Consider the following 20,976-nt stretch of genomic DNA (forward strand, 5'->3'; position numbering starts at 1 on the left):
ATGAATGGTGATAAGTACTTAATTCATCTTGTTTAATTTAAAGGCAGGGTCCATGATGTCTGAAAGCCAATGTTGACATTTGAAATCACCTAAACAAACACGCCCCTACCCCAATAGAGTTGGGACCTTCTTTTGATAAACCCAGGCAACGATGTTGGTTAGTAGAAACAACCCCTGCTTATTGGCTACAAGTGTGTTTTGGTAGTCGGCCCGACTCTCTTTTCCAAAGTGATTTTAGATATCGTGCACTCCATCTTAAATTGTATATGAATTAAATGAGAGATTTTAAAATCGGGGACAATGCAGTAACGAAACAACACGGTAATAAACAGTACTTGTATCTTTTGGATGGTTTATTCAAATCGACCACAAATGTATTTACTGAAAGTACATACATGGATTTGCCCAAAGGGGAGTTACTGTAGATCTCAATTAGGTAATGTTTTAAAAGACATTCCACTTTTTTTGAAAATATGCTAATTTTCCAGCTCCCCTAGAGTTAAACATTTTATTCTTACCGTTTTTGAATCCATTGAGCTGATCTCCGGGTCTGGTGCTAGCACTTTTAGCATAGCTTAGCACAATCCATTGAATCTGATTAGACCATTAGCATCGCGCTAAATAATAACCAAAGAGTTTCAATATATTTCCTATTTAAAACTTGACTCTTCTGTAGTTACATCGTGCACTAAGACCGACAGAAAATAAAAAGTTGTGATTTTCTAGGCAGATATGGCCAGGAACTATACTCTCATTCTGGTGTAATAATCAAGGACTTTGCTGATGTAACATGGCTGCAGCAGGCGTAGTGATATTTCGCACTGCCCGAAAATAGTCCCCTGCCATCGAAAGGAACCAAGGGGACTATTTTCGGGCAGTGCGAAATGTTTAACTCTAGGGGAGCTGGAAAATTAGCATATTTTCAAAAAATTGGAATGTCCCTTTAAATACTGGCACACTAATCTTTAAAAGAGCTTTATTCCCTGGTTTCACAGACGAGGCTTAAGGCAAGTCCTAGACTACAATACATATACAAGCAATCTCAACTGAAAATAACCTGCACATACAGCTCTTAAAATATGCCAGTGCCATTGACTTAATGTACACACTATTAATGTATTTTTCTTGGGTATGTTTATAAAAAATGCTTATATTAACTAAGGCCTAGTCATGGCTTTAGCTAAGCCTTGTCTGTGAAACCAGGCCTAAATGTGTTTTTGGCCAAAAGTAGGTCTAACAAGTAGGCACAACTAACTGTTTCTGTAGCTACCCAGATAGCAGACGAATCTGGGCGGATTCACACCCGAGCTGTTGACTTCGGTGCGGATCCGGCCCAGAGTCGTCTGCTGTCTGTGTAAGAACTGGTAGAGTGCAGTGTTAGCAGCACAAAGACTATGGGTTTGATTCCTGGGAAACATACATACTGATTAAATGTATAGCTTGAATGCACTGTAAGTCACTTTGGATAAAATCTGCCAATGCGAAAAGTTAATTTCGGAAACAAACAACAGGCCTAGGTATATGAAGCAGATAGTTTTGCATTGAAAGCACATGGTCTTTGACAATAAAGTGCATTTCTTACCTCCTACATGACTACAACAAAGATGCCAAAGAACAAAAACACCTTTCACATTATCCTAAACAGACTTAATACACTAAAGTCTATAATTAAATGTAATTCATTAAAATATATTGATAATATTGTTTTGGTTTCTTGGTAATATATCTATAATAATAATAATGAAAATTTACATGGTTTAAGAGTAATACGTTTAAAGGTGTCCTGCACACTAACTCTTATTTACACCAAAACTAAACAATGAGACCACTAGGAGGAGATACTGCACTTAATGTTATGTAGTACTTCCATGTGAACTTTAGGTGAAGGGTAGGTTCACTTATTGGGTTCATCCTCTTTCAAGAATGCAATTACCATAGATCTAAAAACCTCCACCCTCAAATAAATAACATTCCTGCAAACACTTGTAAATGGTACGGTACATATAAGTAAGATGCATTTTGACTAAATTCAATGTAATAACGTACAGAAGGACAGATTACATAATCGTGGTAGTCCAGCCTGACCACATACAAACAAATAAACATCATGTGGCCAGTAGTTTCTAGACTATACATTTATATTCCACAAAATAATTTCAATGTTCTTTGCGTAAATAACGCTAGAAACGAGAAGATTTAAGATACCGTGGTGTGTTGCAAGATCCTCTGACACTTCCAAACAAATCTCCCTGCAAAATATTTCTATGATTGCTACATGTATCTATAAACATATGAGGAAGAACTTGTCGGTATACGGGTGGTGCTCTGTATTCGTGAGATTTTTACATGCACATCAGCTGATGGAGATCGATAACCCAATGCTGGAAGGAGGAAGTAGGAACTCCATCATGACACCATGTCTGTTCTCATTGCTTTAATGTGGCACCATTGAAGCTTCCAGACTTGTAGCCCTTAAATAGGTTTGGAAGCCTAAGCCAGGAGCTGGAGAGCGTTTGATGGTTAACTTTTGGTTTCATTATGTCCTCCTGTCTCAATTTTCCGTGCAGCAGGGCCCAGCTCCACCTTGCAGACCTTTTGGGCAAATTTTAGCGAACACAGGGTCTCTCCCACGTTACTCTCGAGAGAAGAAACCTAAAGCACGTACAAAAAAAAAAGAATTATATGTACGTCGTTGTTAAGGTTCTTTATTTAATACAGTTTAAATAAATGCTATCATAACTATATTGCTTGGGTGCACGTTCTCTAGCTTAACAATAGTAGCAATGACATGATGCCTTATGTCTCATTAAGCAGTTCTCTATCACAATGGTGGTTAAAATGTACACTGTACGGTCTCTGTACACAAAGACTGTCTGTGTTACACTATCCAAGATCCAGAGATTACTTAGAAAATGTGAAAAAGATCAACCCAGTATTAACTTAGTTTTGGTAAACCATTCTCTGCAAGCATGTGAAAAAAATAGGTCATTAAAAATGTGCCCCCCTTTGTGATGTCAGAAGGGGATAATACCACCCCTAAATCTGCACTATCCAACCAGGGAACTGCGATTTAGATCAGCTAATTTGCATTTTAAAGGACACACCCAAAAATGGCACATTTTTGCTCACACCTACAAAGTGGCAATTTTAACATGCCATAATAAATTATCTATATGGTATTTTGAGCTAAAACTTCACATATGTACTCTGGGGACACCAAAGATGTATTTGACATCTTAAAAAAGTCTTGTGAAATGTCCCCTTTAAAGAGCACCTATTATGCTAATTCATGTTTACAAGGTGTTTGGACATGAATATGCAGCATAAAATGAAAATTTTTTTATCCCTATTAACTCTTTCACCGCCAGCATTTTTCATGATTTTCACAAAAGTTTAATGCCTTCCAGAAAATGCTCCTTTTTAAATATATAAACATACAATATATGAAATAAAAGAACAGACCCTCTGCTTTCAAACAAAAAAATCCGTTTCATCCTACCTTCATGTGTTCTGTTTTTATCACCTCTCAAATATGTGTAGGTTTCATCAAAAACACCATGAATGAATAATTCCATTTTTATGAAGGACTTTTGATAGAGATCAGATGCAGAGCGATCTTTAAAACATACACGGACATACAGCTGTTTGCCCTAGGGCAATACTTCTGGTTTTTATAAGTTGGGGAAGAGCGCCACCTGGTGGATAGAAATCTCGTCAATGGCGGGGAAAGAGTTAAACCAGACCAGTCTCATTAGACATGCTGTTTTGATTCTCTTGTTAATGTGATGTCACACTGATAAAGCCCAAAAGCTTTTTTAAATGTGTTTGTTAGCATATTGTAGCGTTAATGTGGCTAAAGACACTATTAGGCATCATATCTATATCTATAGGGACTGAGGAGTTGTAGCTCATTTGCATTTAAAGGTACACACATGAAAACAGCGCTTTTTGCTCCCACCAAAATAGAGGCATTGTGGACATGCTATAACAAATGATCTGTGGGGTATTTTGAGCTAAAATGTTGCAGACACATTCTAGGCACACCTGAGACTTATTTTACATCTTGTAAAAATGGGCATAATATGTGCCCTTTAATGCATAATAATGCAGAAACTCTTGTACCTGCACAACCATGGCGGTTTTATTGCCTTTTCCCAGTGAGTCCTGCAGTAGGTAGGTGAGTCGTGAGTTTCTGAAGGGTATGTGAGTCTGGTGAGCTTTCAGAGCCTGGATCACATCTCCTAGAGCTAACAGTGAACGGTTGATATTCTGGGCTTCTTTTAGTCTCTCGCCCTCTGCTCCGGACTTCCACACTCTCTCTGAACCAGCCAGATCCACAAGATTCAGCTTACCTACAACAGGGAGGTCAAGATTATGGTCTTGAGAGGTTTTTTGTTTCTGTTGTGAAACTTTTTTATATTCCCTGAAAAATAAAATTTTGAAGCCAAAACAGTGAGATCTTTGTTATAGCTGTGATGCAAGCCTTATTGGGACTAACCGGTGGTTTTGGCTCCATTGGCGAGGTCTGTGCCCAGCACAGTAACAGTAAGCAAGGCATGTGAACGAGAGCTGTGCTGGTTCATCTGCGTGCCAAATGTAATTCGGTTTTTTCGAGCTATGGCCAAAATCTACATTTAAAAATGAAACGTTAGAGAGATTGTTTATTGTACAGCTAATGTGTACAGTATCTTGACCTATTACATGATACGACTCACTTTCTTGATATGCTGGAAACTTTTGACCTCCATGACCCTGAGTCCTGGCACATGTAGTTGACCTGTCCCATCAGGGTTAATCTTGATGTCCAGCTTCTCTCCATCTTTACTAAGCAGATCTCTGAAAATGACATCCAAAAGTAAAAAAAAAATGTGAATTGTCTACACCCAATGTTAAATGTGGCTTAAAATAACTAGTTTAAAATGGTCTCCCAGGCTGGTTAGGCTAATCTTTCAATCAGTAGAGGGCTTTTGGACACAATTGGTCAGGCAGGAAAACCAGCTATCTATGAATTACTTAATAAAACACAATACCTCAAGACCTCGTTGTATATTTCCACTGAACTGACACTGACATTGTATGTCCACATGTCTTTTCTTTCCTCAATCTCATTGAAAAGGTGTTTTAGGGCTCGCTGGTTGATGCCGGGGTTCTCAAGGGTACCCTGAACAGACACAGGTCAGTGAATCCTCATGGTATGACATCACAGAGCCTTTAAAGGAACATGTGTTACCTCCATTGTGTAGGTTTTGCCAGATCCTGTCTGGCCATAAGCGAATATGCAGACGTGATATCCATCGATACAAGATGTGATAAGCGGCTCAATTTCCTGGAACACCTGAAAGACAGAGACTCAAAATAGAGACCAAATCTACAACCCCAAATCAAAAAAAGATATTACTTAGGCTGCTTACTTCTTCTTGAGTTGCCTGAGGGTGAAATACTTTATCCAGCTCAAAGTTTTTGTCTTTTCCTTTGCTTAAAACTGTGAGGGCAGATTCATTATGGGGGTCTGTTGTCACAACCACTGCTTGGCCTTCGTCATGTTGATCTTCCTTAAGTACTGGCTTCACACGGCACAGCACACGGATATTACCTGGTCATTAGAAAAGGCAAAACTGTAATCACAGTGTGGGGGGGGGTTCAAACGGTCAAATTGGTGAAATGCTTGGTTAACCCACCTTTAAGTTCAACCAACTGCTCGTGGTACTTCCTGCGGAGTGCCACCTCTTTTCTGTATTTTTCCAGAAGGTCTTTATTGGCCTCTGACATTTCATTTATAGCTGCCGTAATCTGCAGGTATTTAGGTAATAGATGTTACAAAACAATTGAGAAATGATGGCAACAAATAAATCCTGACTAAATTATTTTAATAAGGGGCAGTTTCGCAGAAAAGGTTTAGGTTAAGCCAGGACTAGGCCTTAGTTATATTAACCCTTATAAGCCCTGATTTTCCTGTATACGTTAGAGTTCCGTGGGGGTAAAAATGATTAAAAGAGTGATTATAAAAAATATATTCATTTTTAAGGACACAAATAATATATATATTTTTGTTTAATTCCCATCTACACATTAATGCTGTGTTTTGAGAGATATGAAGTAGTTTTGTACCTGTTTACCACTAAATTCCTCAACTACACCATTAGCTTGCCTTTAAAATATCAAATTTTTGTGAAAAATTCACATTAATTATTATCTAAATTTGATTTATATTGTTTTTAGATATTGATGTAAATGTTATGTGTTGAATTTGGCCAAAAGAATTATAGTTTAAGAAATAAATCATTTTGACCAGCAGAGGCCCACAGAGACCCATTCATTTTACTGGATGTGGCCAACTGCTCAAATCACTACTTTAGTGATCCATTTTGTGAATTTATGTATATATAAACATTAGAAAGGACATTAAAAATAAATTTCATTTCAAATAGTAGAATTTTTTGTAGTTTTTGATGCATTTTGAAATGTCTGATTTTACAAAATGCCACAGAAATTTGACTGAATGTAAGTGTGTGTGTTTCTGTGTGTACGCATGTGCGTTTGTGTCTGTGTTACTGTGACTTTATGAGCGTGTGTGTGTGTGTGTGTGTGTGTGTGTGTGTGTGTGTGTGTGTGTGTGTGTGCACGCACCTGTGTGAGCATTAGAGCCCACCAATTAACATCTTTGTTTGGCATCTGTGGCTCTTTTTTTTTGCCAAATTCTGTAAAAATGCTCTCTGTGGCAGTCATACCGTTGTGCGTTTGTGTGTGTGATTGATGCAGTGCAGCTCAAACATGCATTTTAGTCTGGGACTAGGATAAGCCCTGTCTGGGAAACCGCCCCAAAATGTACTAAATGAGTGTTTTCCTATAGCTCACTTGGTAAAGCAACATAAAGGTCATAGTTCGATCCCTGGGATCACACACTTATAAAATGTATAGCTTGAATGAACTGTAAGTCGCATTGGACTAGAATCTTATAAATCGATGTTTATTTACCTGTTTCTTGGCTTCTTTGATAGCTGATCCATAGAAGTCGGAAAAGTTGCGGACCTGACTACGCAGACTGGCGTAGTCCGTCTTCATGGAGCGTAAGGTTGGAGGTAGAGCACTTAAACGCCTCTGGAGAGCTGCCAGTTAATACACAGACAAATTTACTGTGCCAAATCACAGAATATAACACATTTAACAAATTAGACTACCTAAAACTCTATCACAAATGCTGCCTCCAACTATCAACACTTTCAAGTCCATACTAGTATTCTTCTGTTGGCTAGTCTGCTGTGACCTGTGCACCCGTGCATGAGCAAGAGATTGGTGGTAATGAAGATAAAATTACAAATAGGACATTTTGCTGTATATACAGAGTATAAACTGACTTGTGAACTGGTCCTGTAGGCTCTGGAGATGTTCCTCTGAGCAGTTAGCTGCTGCTTTCACAGCTGCCTCTTTCTTTTCTTCAAGATGCACAATCTCCTTCAACAGCTCTTCCCTTAGAGTACCAATCTCCCTTTCATATGCTGCAATCTGTGGAGCCATTTGTTATTTATTTTTGATCTAAATCATGAGAAGTTCTTCAGCTCTAGTTATACTGTATACAAACATAGAGAGGAAGCTTAGTAACCTTGTGTTGCAAATTGCAGCTGACTTCATCTGAGTGCCTGATGTTTTCCTCCAGCTGTCGGCATCTTTCTCTCTGATTGGTCAGCTTCTCAGATAGCTCTTCATTCTGGTGTCTAGCTTCAGCTAGTTGTCGTAGGGTTGAAGGCGATTCCACCTCCACAGTCTGAGTAACGTACTACATGAAAGACCAAGATTACATTACGGTGTATCACATTTAATTCTTAGTACTATCTTAAGTTGATGTTAAATGAAAAGTATACCCTAAAACGAAAACTTTGTCATTATTTTTTAACCTGAATCCCAACCCTGTTCCTGGAGGCAGACCAACACATTTTCCAACTCTTCTTATATTATATTGAATCCACTCATCAATCATTAGTAGAGACTAGAGGTCTTCACGGGTCCACTTAGATCTGAAAACCAGAGGTCCAACCTGAGCGGGTTCGGGTCTAAAAGTTCATGTGTGCCTTGTACAAGGGTGAAGTATAATAATAGTGGCATCAGGTCTCAGATAATTTAAAATAATGCGTTTTTGCCAAACGGACCCCAACCCCTCACTGTTTGCCAAGAGCATTTGCGACATTGTGTGGCTGGCGGAAGGTTAACGTTTGTTGAGACAGACCTGTCAATCAAATTTGAATGCACATTTTAGCAGTTACCATTTTCGTCAGATAACAAAGGAAAATAAATAGCGCAGGGAGCCAAATTTGATGCAAGGCCAACAGGGTTTCTTTTAATCTGACTGGTGCATGCAGGGATGCAGACTGCACACACGTCAGTGCTGTTTACATTCAGGTCCAGTCGGGTTAAAAAATTGCCACTGGTTCAGGTTGGACTCTGGTCTAATTTTCTCGGTTTTGTCTCAGGTCGGATCTTTCTTTAAAGGACAGTTAGTAGGGTTTTAAGTGTTTTATTAATCAAAATCAATGTCTTTATTCATAAATATATCCTCGTTGGTGTCAAATGACCTCTGCCAATGATCAGACTTTTCTTTGTAAGCTTTAGAATTTCTCCTCTTTACTTACATTGAACGGGTAAGTCCAAGGAAGCTTTCATGTCGTTTCACCGTATTGATAAACTATAATAGCAGAGAGGGACAAAAAGCACTAGCCTACCAATGCGTTTCCACAACCCGTTTTCATTCAGAACACGTGAACCAGCTGCAACGGACAAAGGAGATCAGTGAGTACATAACGGCTACCGTAGTTGCAACACGCATTTGGAAAGGCGATGCGCTAGAGAGCACTGTTCGTTTGAATGCAAAATACAATTTCACCACTAGATGCGGGTAAATCCTACTTACTATCCCTTTAAATTTTATGCACGTAGGGTTTAGGTAAAAAGTGATTTGGGTAATTTTGGTTCGGGTACATTTCTTTGGAGACTTCAAGATGGGAAATAATAGTGTCAGATGTTAGGGACATCCAAAATGTGTAGTGTTGGTGTGCCTCTAGAAACAGGGTTGGGAAATGGCAACCTTAAAGACGCTCTTAGCGAATCTGTGTGACGTCATTACTTGTTGACGTTTGAAGTGTTGTCAAACAAAACAGAGCGTAGCTAACTCCTCCCCTTTCCTTCCGTGCTTTCTGAACGAGTCATGAACGCGCCCAACCCCCACTCCCAAATCCTTCTTGTCATTTATTGGCTGGAACACTTTGTTATATTTTGTGGTGGTAGGTTTGACCACTTTGTTTTTGTTGCAGTTTGTGGAGGCTGGGCTGTCTACAGAGACCTCATTTTTTACAGTGTGTTCAGGGGACAGGTAGCTTGCAGATAGTGAGGAGATGTTTACTGTATGAAACAAAAAAAGTTTATGGCCTAAAACGCGTGAATTCGCTTAGAGCACCTTTAACAACAGTTCAGACACAGAGAACCTGCATTGAAAGAGAGGCACAGGTCAAGACTTTTATAAAATAATGCATTAAATTTTATGTTGTTTTCCATCAAAACCTTACAGCATCAGTCGCCTGGAGTTATTTATTTAAAGGTGACATAGAATGATTGAACGGAGTATTTATCCTTGTTCTTTAAACAAGTGGTTTTGCACCTATTTGGCTCCGCCTACTGGCTTAACTTGCAATCTCATGACTGATTGGCTGACTTTGCTGTCACTCAAAAATGTAGCCAATTATTTTAAAGTGGAGGGGCAGTTAGATGCCTGTGATGTCATAAGCATCAGTTTTTCAGATTGGGCCGTTTTCTGGCTGACATTTCTAAAAGAGGAATTTCTATGAGACTGAGATGTTTAGCATGTCTAGCACTTTTGGTATGTTCGTGAATGTGGGTAGACTACCATTATTCAACAAAGACAAGGTAAAAATGTTTTTTCATTCTCTGTCCCCTTTTACACGTTTGGGTCTATTGGAGGCTTGAAGAGGCGTCACCATCAACTCTCACAGTAACCAGAAAACCCAAAACAACACTTAAAAAAAACTGTGTTTGAGTTTTGAACAACAAAACTTATTTTCTGTGTTGTAATATGTTCTAATGAAACAAGAATCTGTTTTTATCACATCCTTGAAACATTTGAAACTTGGCATTACTACTCCAAAATGAAAGGTATTTTTAAGAATCTTATAGAGAATTAAATAATACAAGATGAGTCATCAATATGTTTGGTTTAAAAAACCCTTTCTAAATGTTCACATTTGCTTATAGTCAACATTTAGAAGTGATAACGGCCTCAAATCTTACTTTAACCACAGGGGCCTTGTTGCGTTCTTTGTCAAGTTCCAGCTGTAGCTCTCTGACGCTGTCCTCTCTTCTCTTCAGCTCCTCGGCTCTCCTCCACTCGCTCTGCTCCCTCTGGTGCTCCACACGAGACAGCTGCTCCGCCCGCTGCTGCAAACAACTCTCCAGCTGCAGAACACGACTGCGCAGGTTCTCATTTTCCTTTTCCATTAGTGAGTGTTGAATAGAGGGGAGAGTCAGAATGATAAAGTTACAAAGGCATGGATTTTACATTTTATCCCATTAAATTTCATTTCTTATAGCATTTGTTCCCAATGTGCACTGTTGCCAAGTACCTTTACACAAAGCATTTATTGAGTGGGAATTATACACAAATATTTTTAAAAGTAAATATAATTTATTCAAAAATATTCAGTGAGTAAATGTAAAGGGCAGTGTTATTTTACACTGCATTGAATTACTTGTCCTACCTTTATAAGAACAGAACTTGACTGAGATGGGATGACTGACAGCTGCTGTAAGAGACCCTGTGTCACTGAAAGACTGTGTTTCAAACTCTCATTCTCCACTGACAAACAAAGCACTCGCTTTTCTGAGTCTGTTACTCCCTGCATGGAAAACACATACAAAAAACAGATCTAATATGATAACCCAGATAAGCTGTTGAATGTCGAGTCTGGTTTCAATACATCACATTCAACCTAATTTCAAATGCAGGGCACAGGAACAATTTGTCCTAAAAGCTCACCGATGTTACTCTAAGTTTGGACAGCTCCTCTTCTCTTTCCTCAATGCAGGTCTTCAGCTCATCAATCTACATAAAGAAAATCAATATTATCAGCTAAGCAAGCCTGCAAAGATATATGAGTGAACGGAAAATCAATGAAACGATTAAACAGATGGAAAGATAGCTGAATGGATGAAAATAGCTTGAAGGTTATACATGTGACTGGACTACGAAGTGTGAATGGAGTTTATTACCTGTTTTTGGAAGCCCAGGAACCTTTTGGGATTATTAGAAAAGGTGGAAAGTATATGGAGACCTGCTATTGCAAGATATGATTGTGAGGAAGGTTGATGAATGAATGGAAGCAGTGATTGTATGAAGTCTGATGTTCAGCACCTGCTGTTGGAAAGCCTGTACTTTAGTGTGCCGATCTCTCTCTCTCTGCTCAAGCTGGGAATGAAGCGTTCGCAGTTCTCCTCTGAGCTGACTCCTCTCTCCCTGCAACCCGCACAGAGACTGCACCAACTTATGCAGCCCTGCAGGAGACGCTGAGGGAAGCATTAAAAATATTCATTAACTAAATTCTATGCTTAAAGGGATAGCTCACCCCAAAATGAAAAGGATGTCATTAATCCAAACTTGTAAGACCTTCGTTCATCTTCGGAACACAGTTTAAAATGTTTTAGATTTAGTTCGAGAGCTTGTTGACCCTTCATTGAAAATCTAAGTATGGTTTCCATGTCCAGAAAGGTAATAAAAACATCATCAAAGTAGTCCATGTGACATCAGTGGGTCAGTTAGAATGTGTTGAAGCATTGAAAATACATTTTGGTCCAAAAATAAAAAAAAATACGACTTTATTCAGAAATATTTATTCAGTCTTCTCTAGAAGTTACGTGACTGCAGTGACGCGGATGATGAACGACGCGACTGATGTGTTATCTGGTGCGCCCCAGCTGTTTTTTGGGGTTTTTTGTGTGCCCAGGCTTCGTTTACAGTCTGAGGGAGACCCACGCTGTAAGTTTGAAAAAAAAAGTCACGTGACTTTAGTCTTACGCATGTGCTTCACAACAGACACGGAAGAGGTGACAATGCAAAATAAAGTCGTAATTTTTGTTGTTTTTGGACCAAAATGTATATTCGATGCTTCAACACATTCTAGCTGACCTACTGATGTCACATGGACTACTTTGATGATGTTTTTATTACCTTTCTGGACATGTATACCGTACATAGATTTTCAATGAAGAGTCAGCAAGCTCTCGGACAAAATCTAAAACATCTTAAACTGTGTTCCGAAGATGATTGGAGGTCTTACGAGTTAGGAACCACATGAGGGTGAGTCATTAATGACATTATTTTCATTTTTGGGTGAACTATCCCTTTAACAAGTAATTTATTAACATTTGTTTATGTTTCAACACATATATGCTTTACCAACAAAGAACAACATCCTTTCATCCTGACAAACAGACGGCAGGGGTCAGACCAGGGGTGCCCAAACTCTGTCCTGGAGGGCCGGTGTCCTGCAGAGTTTATATACAACTTGCCTCAGCACACCTGCCTGGAAGTTTCTAGTATGCTTAGTAAGACCTTATTTAGCTTCTTCAGGTGTGTTTGATTAGGGTTGGAGCTAAACTCTGCAGGACTGAGTTTGGACACCCCTGTTTCAGACCCTTACAATCTTACTGATTTAGCTCTTATTTAAGATTTGGCAGCCTGAAAATCTCAGAGCCAAAATCTTTGGTAATCTAATTAAGAAAAAACTCTGGAAACCATAGAGAATAGTGCCTGGCTGCATTACATTTATTTAGTTTCCAGACATCAATAATTGATACGACGAATCAGAGTCGCTGTATTTTACTATGCTGAGCACTACAGTCCAAAGTCAGTTGGCATCAGATTGGTGCTTTCAGTCTCTTTGGGGCTGTAAAAGAAATGCAGTGAATAAAGACTTGCTCACCCAACCACAAGCGCGATGTGGAAAAGGTGAAAGCAAACATATAATCACAGAAAATACTACTCAAATGATCTAATTGGGAAAATGTAGCGTCTTTCTGTTGTGTCTTTCTTTATATAACATTGGGGTACGTGGAGTTCAGCGGTGTGATGTAAGTGCACTTGCATTTGTAAGAGAATCAGCTCTCAAAATGTTTTATTAATATCCGTGAGCCAGACAGAGACACAGTCAAAGTGCTACGGTAACGATGTGTGACAGCCATGTTAATGAATATTTTTACTAAATGGCTAATAATACATGTTGCTTCCCAGAAGCAACCCACACATATTGCTAAAATTTAATTTAGCCATCTGACCATCTGTGTTGTGTGCGTCGTGACTATTAAACTCTGGGTTAAATATAGCCCTCTAAATCATCATGTGCATCTACTGTACTACAAAGTTAAGTGTACATCTGACACTAATGTACACATTCTCTTTAAAGATGTGTGCTGCTGGTATCCATAGCCCATGTTTAAGTAAGAGCGAGTGGATCTGGTCAACAGATAACCTGCGCAGGGAAACACCTGGTGATGTTTGATGAAAAACAGACAAACGGAGAGACCAGATGTCCTCTTCAACTCTGAGGTCACTGCCAGCTGCGGTGGCTAAAACCATTTGCCGGCTATTCTTGGCTGTTTGTTCCACTATGCACATTTAATAAGGTACAGTCTTTGGATGTCCACATGATGTGCATGTGACCTGATCTCTTTACAAGATTTTGAACACAGGAAGACACGTGCAATGCAAACTCCTTGTTTGCATCATTCTGGTTTCACAAGGGAATTTTCCTTTCTGGCTGAACTAACCCCTTAAACACACCATTAAAGAGACAACTGATATCACTTCCAATTCATTCACATCCTTCAAAGAATCAAACTTTATCCACTTTGAAACTCTTTAGGTCATACTGTATCTCACCTTCATTTTCTGGCGACGTAGTCTGTTGCTGAGCAATCACGTCCTCCAGGCTGTTTATGACGCTGTTTTTGTCCCTGAGCCGTTGGCGGTAGGTTGCACGCAGGGCCTTCATTTTTTTGCGTTGCTGGGCGCGGTGTCTGCGCAGCTGCAGGCGGTACTGATCAGCCTGCTGCTGCAGCTGTTGCAGGTGGGAATACTGCTCCAGGAAACTCAACAAGTGTGACATCACCGACAGCAGTGGAGACTCTGGCACCTGCATCACACATATATTTCATATTTCACCTTTATAATGTGACAGTGACAGATAATTATCAGTGTAACATACTACTGTGGTTCGCATTGTTCAAGCACATCGCAAAATGTTTTAACCATGTTTTTTGTGGTAAAAGTGTAGTAACCATGTTTTTTTGGTGTATTGATTAGCATTCGTTTTTAAAACCATGGTTATTTTGTGCTAAACATGCTTTTACTACAATAACCATGTTTTTTTTTGTTTTAACTGTTAACTGTAGTAAAACATGCTTAATTAATTTTTCCTTAAGGTATATAAATGTGGCTAATGTGATTCTTTACCTTTTCACTTGGTTCTGTCTGGGCATTAGTGGTTCTTTTTTTATCTGCCTCATGCTTGAAAGACAGAAAGGCTGTTAAAGGTGTTTTGGCAGGTATCCCGTGACCTTCATCAAAATCATCATCTTCATCACTGAGAGACGCCCCATCACTATCACTGCTGCTGCCTGCAATTCATTTATTCATAAATAAGCGTGTGATATTAAACTGTACCAGTCAAAATGATTTAGCATTCAGGTTATTAGTTTTGAGCAGTTGTCGGCCAATCAGAATAAAGCATTCCATCGAGTTAGTATGGAAACAATCTTACTTGAATCACTCAATCCTGCACACCCCCTTTTCTTCAATATGGGGGAGTGGCTACCCTTCCCCTTGCTCTCTGTTTCCATGGAAACATGGCCAGGCTCCTGTCAGTTATCGGAGGAAAGCGATGTGATTATTGGAGGACACACAGTTCACACAGATTTAACCATACGTGAGTAACATGACTGTGAGAAGATATTTGCAGTCATGGTCACATGAATGAAATGTAACTTTTGAATACACTGTAGTTAATCCAAATTCATATAAATGTATTGTTTAAGGTGTCATTCAAGTATTTTTTAGCTTTTGACCTCATTTTAATATTCTTGTAGTTTAGTGGTAGAGCATTGCTTTTGCACAAAGGTTGTGTGTTCGAACCCAGGGATCACAAAAAATGATTAAAATGTATACCTTGTAATGCACTAAAAGCATCTGCCAAATGCATACATAATTCCTAGCAATGCAAAGGTCATAAGTTTCATCCCCAGGGAACACACATACAGATAAAGAAATGTAACGTATACTTAAACGTATACACTGTAAGTCTGACAAATGCATACAAATGTAAAAATGTATCGCGCAGGCTTTATATCTACCATGTCTCTACCAAAGCTTGTGACAATTGGGTCAATTTAAGTGAGGACAATAGGAAGTGAATATATTAGGATGTCTGCTGTGTGCACACCGCATCCAGACGTACCTCTGGAGACCCTCCGCAGGCCCCTTCCAGTTCTGCCTCCTCCTCCTTTTTGAAGACAGTGTAGAAGATGTACACCAGCAGAGAATAAAAGGCATACATTTTTCCTGAGATGCAGATTTTACAGCAAAGATCCAGAAAATTTACGGCATGCCTCCGCTTTTCACACTGCAACACAATCAGACAAGTGTTAATAAACCTCTGGTTCATTCGCATCTCTTACACAAAAAAAACACGATCCTATTTGCAATGTCCTCATTGTTGTCAGGCTCCAGGCATTCCTGTAGAGAATACCATAAAAAGGCAAAGATGGGTATAAATCCCAGAGACTGGATGAACACAATGTTTCCTCCGCTGGAGATCTTTGAAGCAGAAAGTCATGAATTCATACTGTAATCATGCTGTATCCTCAAAATCCATTATCATCCCAGTGCTGTGCATAGTCTTACCAACTGCTGAGGTTGCTCTTTTAGGACTGCAGTCACTGCATCCTCTCCTCATTCCTTAGCTATAATTCTCCGAAGCACATCGTGATGATCTTTCTGTATGTAGTGCATCAGAGCTATGCTTTATTCTGCCTACCTGCTATTCTTGGTTTCCCTTGCTCTCTATTTCCCCTCCTTCTTTACCTCCTCTTAATATCCATCTCTCTCCCCCCCTTCCTCTCTCTCCTCACCAGTCTTTGAGCATGCTCAGTCCGCGCAGAAGGACCATGCATTGCAGTAGTGGAGGAAAGCTAATGGAGATTGATGACAGAGGGAGAAACACATCAGGTGATCGACAAACCAAAGAAAAAAATCTGCTGTGATAATGCTATATTCAAAGTGACAACCACAAAATGGGTTGCCATGGTGATGATGTAGACTGAGTGAGATGGAACATAAGCATTTATGCTTTCATTAGTAAAGCAAGGTACAGTGCAAGGTAATATTAACTAGATTTTTTTCACTTAAACTTAACAACCTGAGTTTTGATGTTGTGTTCTGAAAAGGATTTACCGTGTTGTTACATTACGGACATAATAACAGGGCTTGATATTGATATTATGTTTTAAACACTGTCAAGCCATTTTATATTATCATGGATGATCAATATAAAAATATTGCCATGCCTAGACAACTTGGCTGTTAACCATTTATCTTATTGTATAAAGCATCTTTATACAGATTTAAATGATAGTTCACCCCAAAATCAAACTTCTGTAATTTACCCTTAAGTTATTACAAACCTGTATAAATTTCTGTTTTGCCGAATAAAGAGAAAGATATTTGTTATTAATCAGGAAATAGAAGCACCATTGACTTCCATTGTAAATGTACTGTCAAAGTTAATGGTGCACAAAATCGACTTGGCTTCAAACATTGATCAAAAATCTTCTTTTGTGTTAAGCATACCAAATCAATATTTACAGCTTTGTAACGACTTGAGGGCGAGTAAATGATGACAAAAAATATTGGGAGGTAAACTATCCCTTTAAGGTTACTTTACAGACTCAAAGCACTTTTTTAAATACATTTCCCCACAGAATTTTTGATTTAATTGTTTTGAAAAAATGGTTTTATTAAATGTTATTTGACACATTATTAATGTATTTATAAAAACCTCCAATAAAATAAAATAAACAATAAAATGATGACAACATACAGTATAAACCAACATGATCTCACAGAAAGTCGTGTTATAGTCACGAAAATGTGTATTTATTTATTTGTGTCCATGGCATTAAATTCTTTTTTTTTGTGCCTTGAGCACAAATGTCTTTTTGTGTCACCTGCATGAATTTCTATAAATGGTTTTTTGTGTCCGTGGCACGACTTTATTCGTGTGATTTTATGTATTGTTTTCTCTTTTTTTTACTTGTAAATCATTGTCCCTTGGGATTAGATTTGGGGTTTGGGTTAGGATGTTATTTTATGTAATCGTTTCTGCATGTTTTTCTCCCGCTTTTAAAACTATTTTCGCCTAGAGTGATTCTTCTAACCCCAACCCCAAACAACAATGGTAAGACAATAGGAAAAAAAAACTAGGGGAAAACTATTCATAAAATGAAACTAAAGTCATGCAACTGACACGAAAAACAATTAATAGAAATACGTGTGAGTGACACAAAAAAGACATCTGTGCTCAAGGCACGAAAAAAAGGTGATTTCGTGCTATGGACATGAATAAATTAATACAATTTTCAGTGACTACACAACTTTCCATGAGATCAGTCTGGTATAAACATTACATGTATACAATGTATACATTGTTGTGCTTTCGTGTAACATACTGAATGTGTGCCCTGGACAATAGACAACAGTATGTATGCTTAGACAGAGGCCCATTCTTTGCTGACAAAAAGTACATTGTTGTTGATGCTGAACGTTTTTCATTAAACAAGGATTTAACAAAGGTATACGTTATAATAAAACTATTGTTATATAATTAAAGTTCTTAACAAACTCCATGTAACTCACTTTACCAAGTGAAAGTTGATTTTGGGTGGACATAGTTGACCCTGGTAAAACATTTCTGTGAAAATACCCTATCATCATGTCAAACCTACTGTAACCACTGTAACTTATCCCTAAAATTAGAGGGTAAGCCTAATGTGCATGATTAGGGTTGGACCAAAACTGTATGAAGGTGGCCCTTGATGACCTAAGTTAGGTCTATAATAAACTATTAGGAAAGTTAATCATTATATTAAAAGGCACATATTACACAAATTTCACTTTTACAAGGTGTTTGGACATAAATGTGTGTTGGCAGTGTGTAAACACAACAACCCTACAAAAAAATCCACCCTTTAATTCTTTTTTTAATCCCTATTAAACCAAAGCAGTCTCATTAGACATGCCGTTTTGATTCTCTTGTTAATGTGATGTCACACTAACAAATCCCCGCCCACTGCGAATGACTTGACTGGTTAATTTTACCCAAAAGCTTATTTAAATGTGTTGTTAGCACTAATGTGGCTAAAGGTACTATTATCTCAGACTGTATTAATCGGATCTATTTGAACTGAAAGCGCTCACTGTCTGTTGGTAAGGGAGTTAAACCAGTAGCTCATTTGCATTTAAAGGTACACACGCGAAAGAGCACTTTAAGGGTATTTTGGACATGCTATAACAAATAATCTGTGCACTATTTTGAGTTGAAACTTCACAGACACATTCTAGGCACACCTGAGACTTATAATACATATTGTAAAAATGGGCATAATAGGTGCCCTTTAACACAAAGAAGCCAAAAGCAGGCATTTACATGCAAAAGCCACACAGTGCATAACTCATGCCTGCTAAGCAGCAGATTAAACAGTCTGTGGTTCTCTGTTGTCTTCAGAAACACATCAGATGCTTACATCAAGTTGATCAATTCCACTCTGAAACTGACATAGTTCAGTCCCAATCTTTTAAATCAAGCAGGTATTTATTAAGGGCCTTCCGAGTGGTCCAGCATCCTAATGCCGTGATTATTTTAAGGGCGCAGTCGAGGAGGCGTACCTCAGGAGACACGAGGGAACCCACAGAGCCATATCGACTCCTTGAGGAAATAAATAAAGACACACTAAGGGCTACACTTCCCACCGCTCCCGTTGCATTTTCAGCAAACGCACACACAGTGAGTGAACACGACAGGGAGGAGAAGGCCAGGCAGCATGACATAATGATCAATCCGTCTGCCGTAAACCAATCAGAGAGCATTAGGAGAAGGGTGGAGCCAATTAGGAAGATCTGGGCGGTGAGGCGGTCCTCGCTAAGCCATAGGAAGTCAAATGTAGAGAGCGCTGGTCCAAATGTTTCACCTGCCCATTCTAGATCCTTCTGGATTGAGATGATTGGTGGGAAAGTAGGAGACAGAACTGAGAGAACAGAGGAGCAGCCTATCAGGAGGAAGCCTATTGATGATGCTCTGTGGTTCTGTGGACAGAAAAGAATGAGACCTGGTTAACTTACTTTCTTTGTAAAAGTAAAAAGGCAGACAAAAATAAAGCACAATACAAACTAAATGAGGGATGCATGGTATATCAGTGGCCATACGGGTACAATTTTGTAAAAAGGTGACATATTAAATGTGTCCATGTTTTTTACAATCAGTTTTTTTAATTAAAAGCAGGTGTCCCCTGTATTTCCTTGCTTTTTAAGGCTTATAAAAAGGAATATAAATATTTTCATTTATCAGTTAATATATCGGTTAGTGACTTCCAGATGCTATCGGTATATCATCATTCAAAATTTCCATTTCTACATGCATTTACTTTTTTCAAAATATTAATTTCAAAACACAATTTACCTTGAATAGCTGATAAGCAGAATGCAATGCTGAGACAGACAAAATGATATTTGTAACAACTGTGGTTAATGCTTGTATAAAATCCATCAGGACCCTACGAACACCTAAAAACACAGATGCATTGACACGTGACGGAACACTTGCATGTACATGTGATGCATTACAAACAGGATATTGGCATGTAACATTCATTCACACTGACATTATTATATTTAACTACTATTTTACAATGCAAAACTGCAGTTAAATACACATGCATGAACATTTATACAAGTACAGCTACTAGCTAATGCGGTTACATTACCAATGGCAAAGTTAATTCTTAAATGCAAGTCTAGAATCATGCGGAAAACAAGACTGTCACCTTACCTTACGTGTAAGCTTTTATTTCTCATCGTGCAATTGCAGAAACATCGAAGCAACAGATTAAAAAAAACATTAAGCTATTAAATTAAGACACTGTAAAAACAAGTCTTTCTCTTCGGAAATAAAATGTGAAAGTTCGTGGTGAGCATGTGGCCAGTGTTTATCAACACACTGAGCAGGAAGTTGTATGTGTAGTGCTTGTGCTGCAATGTGTGTACTGCCCCTTGTGTATGACAACGGTACTGCACTAGTTCACTGTAAAAATTCATTGCTGCACTTGAACGTTTAAAAAAACTTTAAAATAATTAAAATAATTAATTAGTCATATCATGTAAGAAGTTGCTGTAAATTATAAAAATAAAGTTGTAAGAACTTAAGCCCATTCAACTTTATTTTTTTAATTAATATCAAAAGTTGAAAAAAAACCCCGTAAAAATGTAAAAAGGATTTTGACAAAGCTCTTAAACATAAAAACCACACAAATATTTTATGACATTTATATATAATATTTGACATTTTACAATGTGAAAAAATGTCAAATATTATGTATAGATGTCATAACAAAATATTTATATATATTTACAATATTTATATATATTTATAATATATATTTACAAACAGCAATGATAATACTCATTAAAAACATTTTTAATTAATTGTATTGTAAATACATTCAAGCATTGACTACTTTCATTAGTAATAAGAATAGTAAAAATAATAAAAAAATAATAACAATAAGAAAATAGTAATAAACATACATACAATTTGACATTTAGCTTTTGACATTACCTTTGAATATTTTTGGGCTAATATTGTTTGTACTAAT

At 38.1% G+C, this 20,976-nt stretch overlaps 1 protein-coding gene across 3 annotated transcripts; it reads right to left on the reverse strand.

Annotated features, from left to right (window-relative positions):
• Positions 1-12: 12 nt before the first annotated feature.
• Positions 13-20,330, reverse strand: LOC135743525 (kinesin-like protein KIFC3). Of its 3 annotated transcripts, XM_065261287.2 has the most exons (22): positions 20,154-20,330; positions 19,785-19,888; positions 15,956-19,411; positions 15,510-15,674; positions 14,817-14,913; positions 14,510-14,673; positions 13,937-14,189; positions 11,414-11,565; positions 11,039-11,104; positions 10,761-10,898; positions 10,294-10,491; positions 7,601-7,774; positions 7,356-7,503; positions 6,976-7,106; positions 5,679-5,790; positions 5,412-5,593; positions 5,231-5,335; positions 5,031-5,161; positions 4,716-4,836; positions 4,499-4,628; positions 4,123-4,352; positions 13-2,652 (listed from the first exon to the last, which is right to left on the reverse strand). In XM_065261287.2, exons 4-22 carry the CDS (start codon positions 15,606-15,608, stop codon positions 2,521-2,523), a joined length of 2,763 nt encoding a protein of 920 aa, XP_065117359.1. In that variant the 5' UTR covers positions 15,609-15,674; positions 15,956-19,411; positions 19,785-19,888; positions 20,154-20,330; the 3' UTR covers positions 13-2,520. The 3 variants fall into 3 exon arrangements, with proteins under 3 accessions (XP_065117359.1, XP_073667741.1, XP_073667742.1); XM_073811640.1 differs by having other exon boundaries at positions 15,510-19,411; XM_073811641.1 differs by lacking the exon at positions 19,785-19,888 and having other exon boundaries at positions 15,510-19,411.
• Between the last annotated feature and the right edge of the window lie 646 nt (positions 20,331-20,976).

This window comes from Paramisgurnus dabryanus, chromosome 13, assembly GCF_030506205.2.
Source record: "Paramisgurnus dabryanus chromosome 13, PD_genome_1.1, whole genome shotgun sequence".
Taxonomy (NCBI): domain Eukaryota; kingdom Metazoa; phylum Chordata; class Actinopteri; order Cypriniformes; family Cobitidae; genus Paramisgurnus; species Paramisgurnus dabryanus.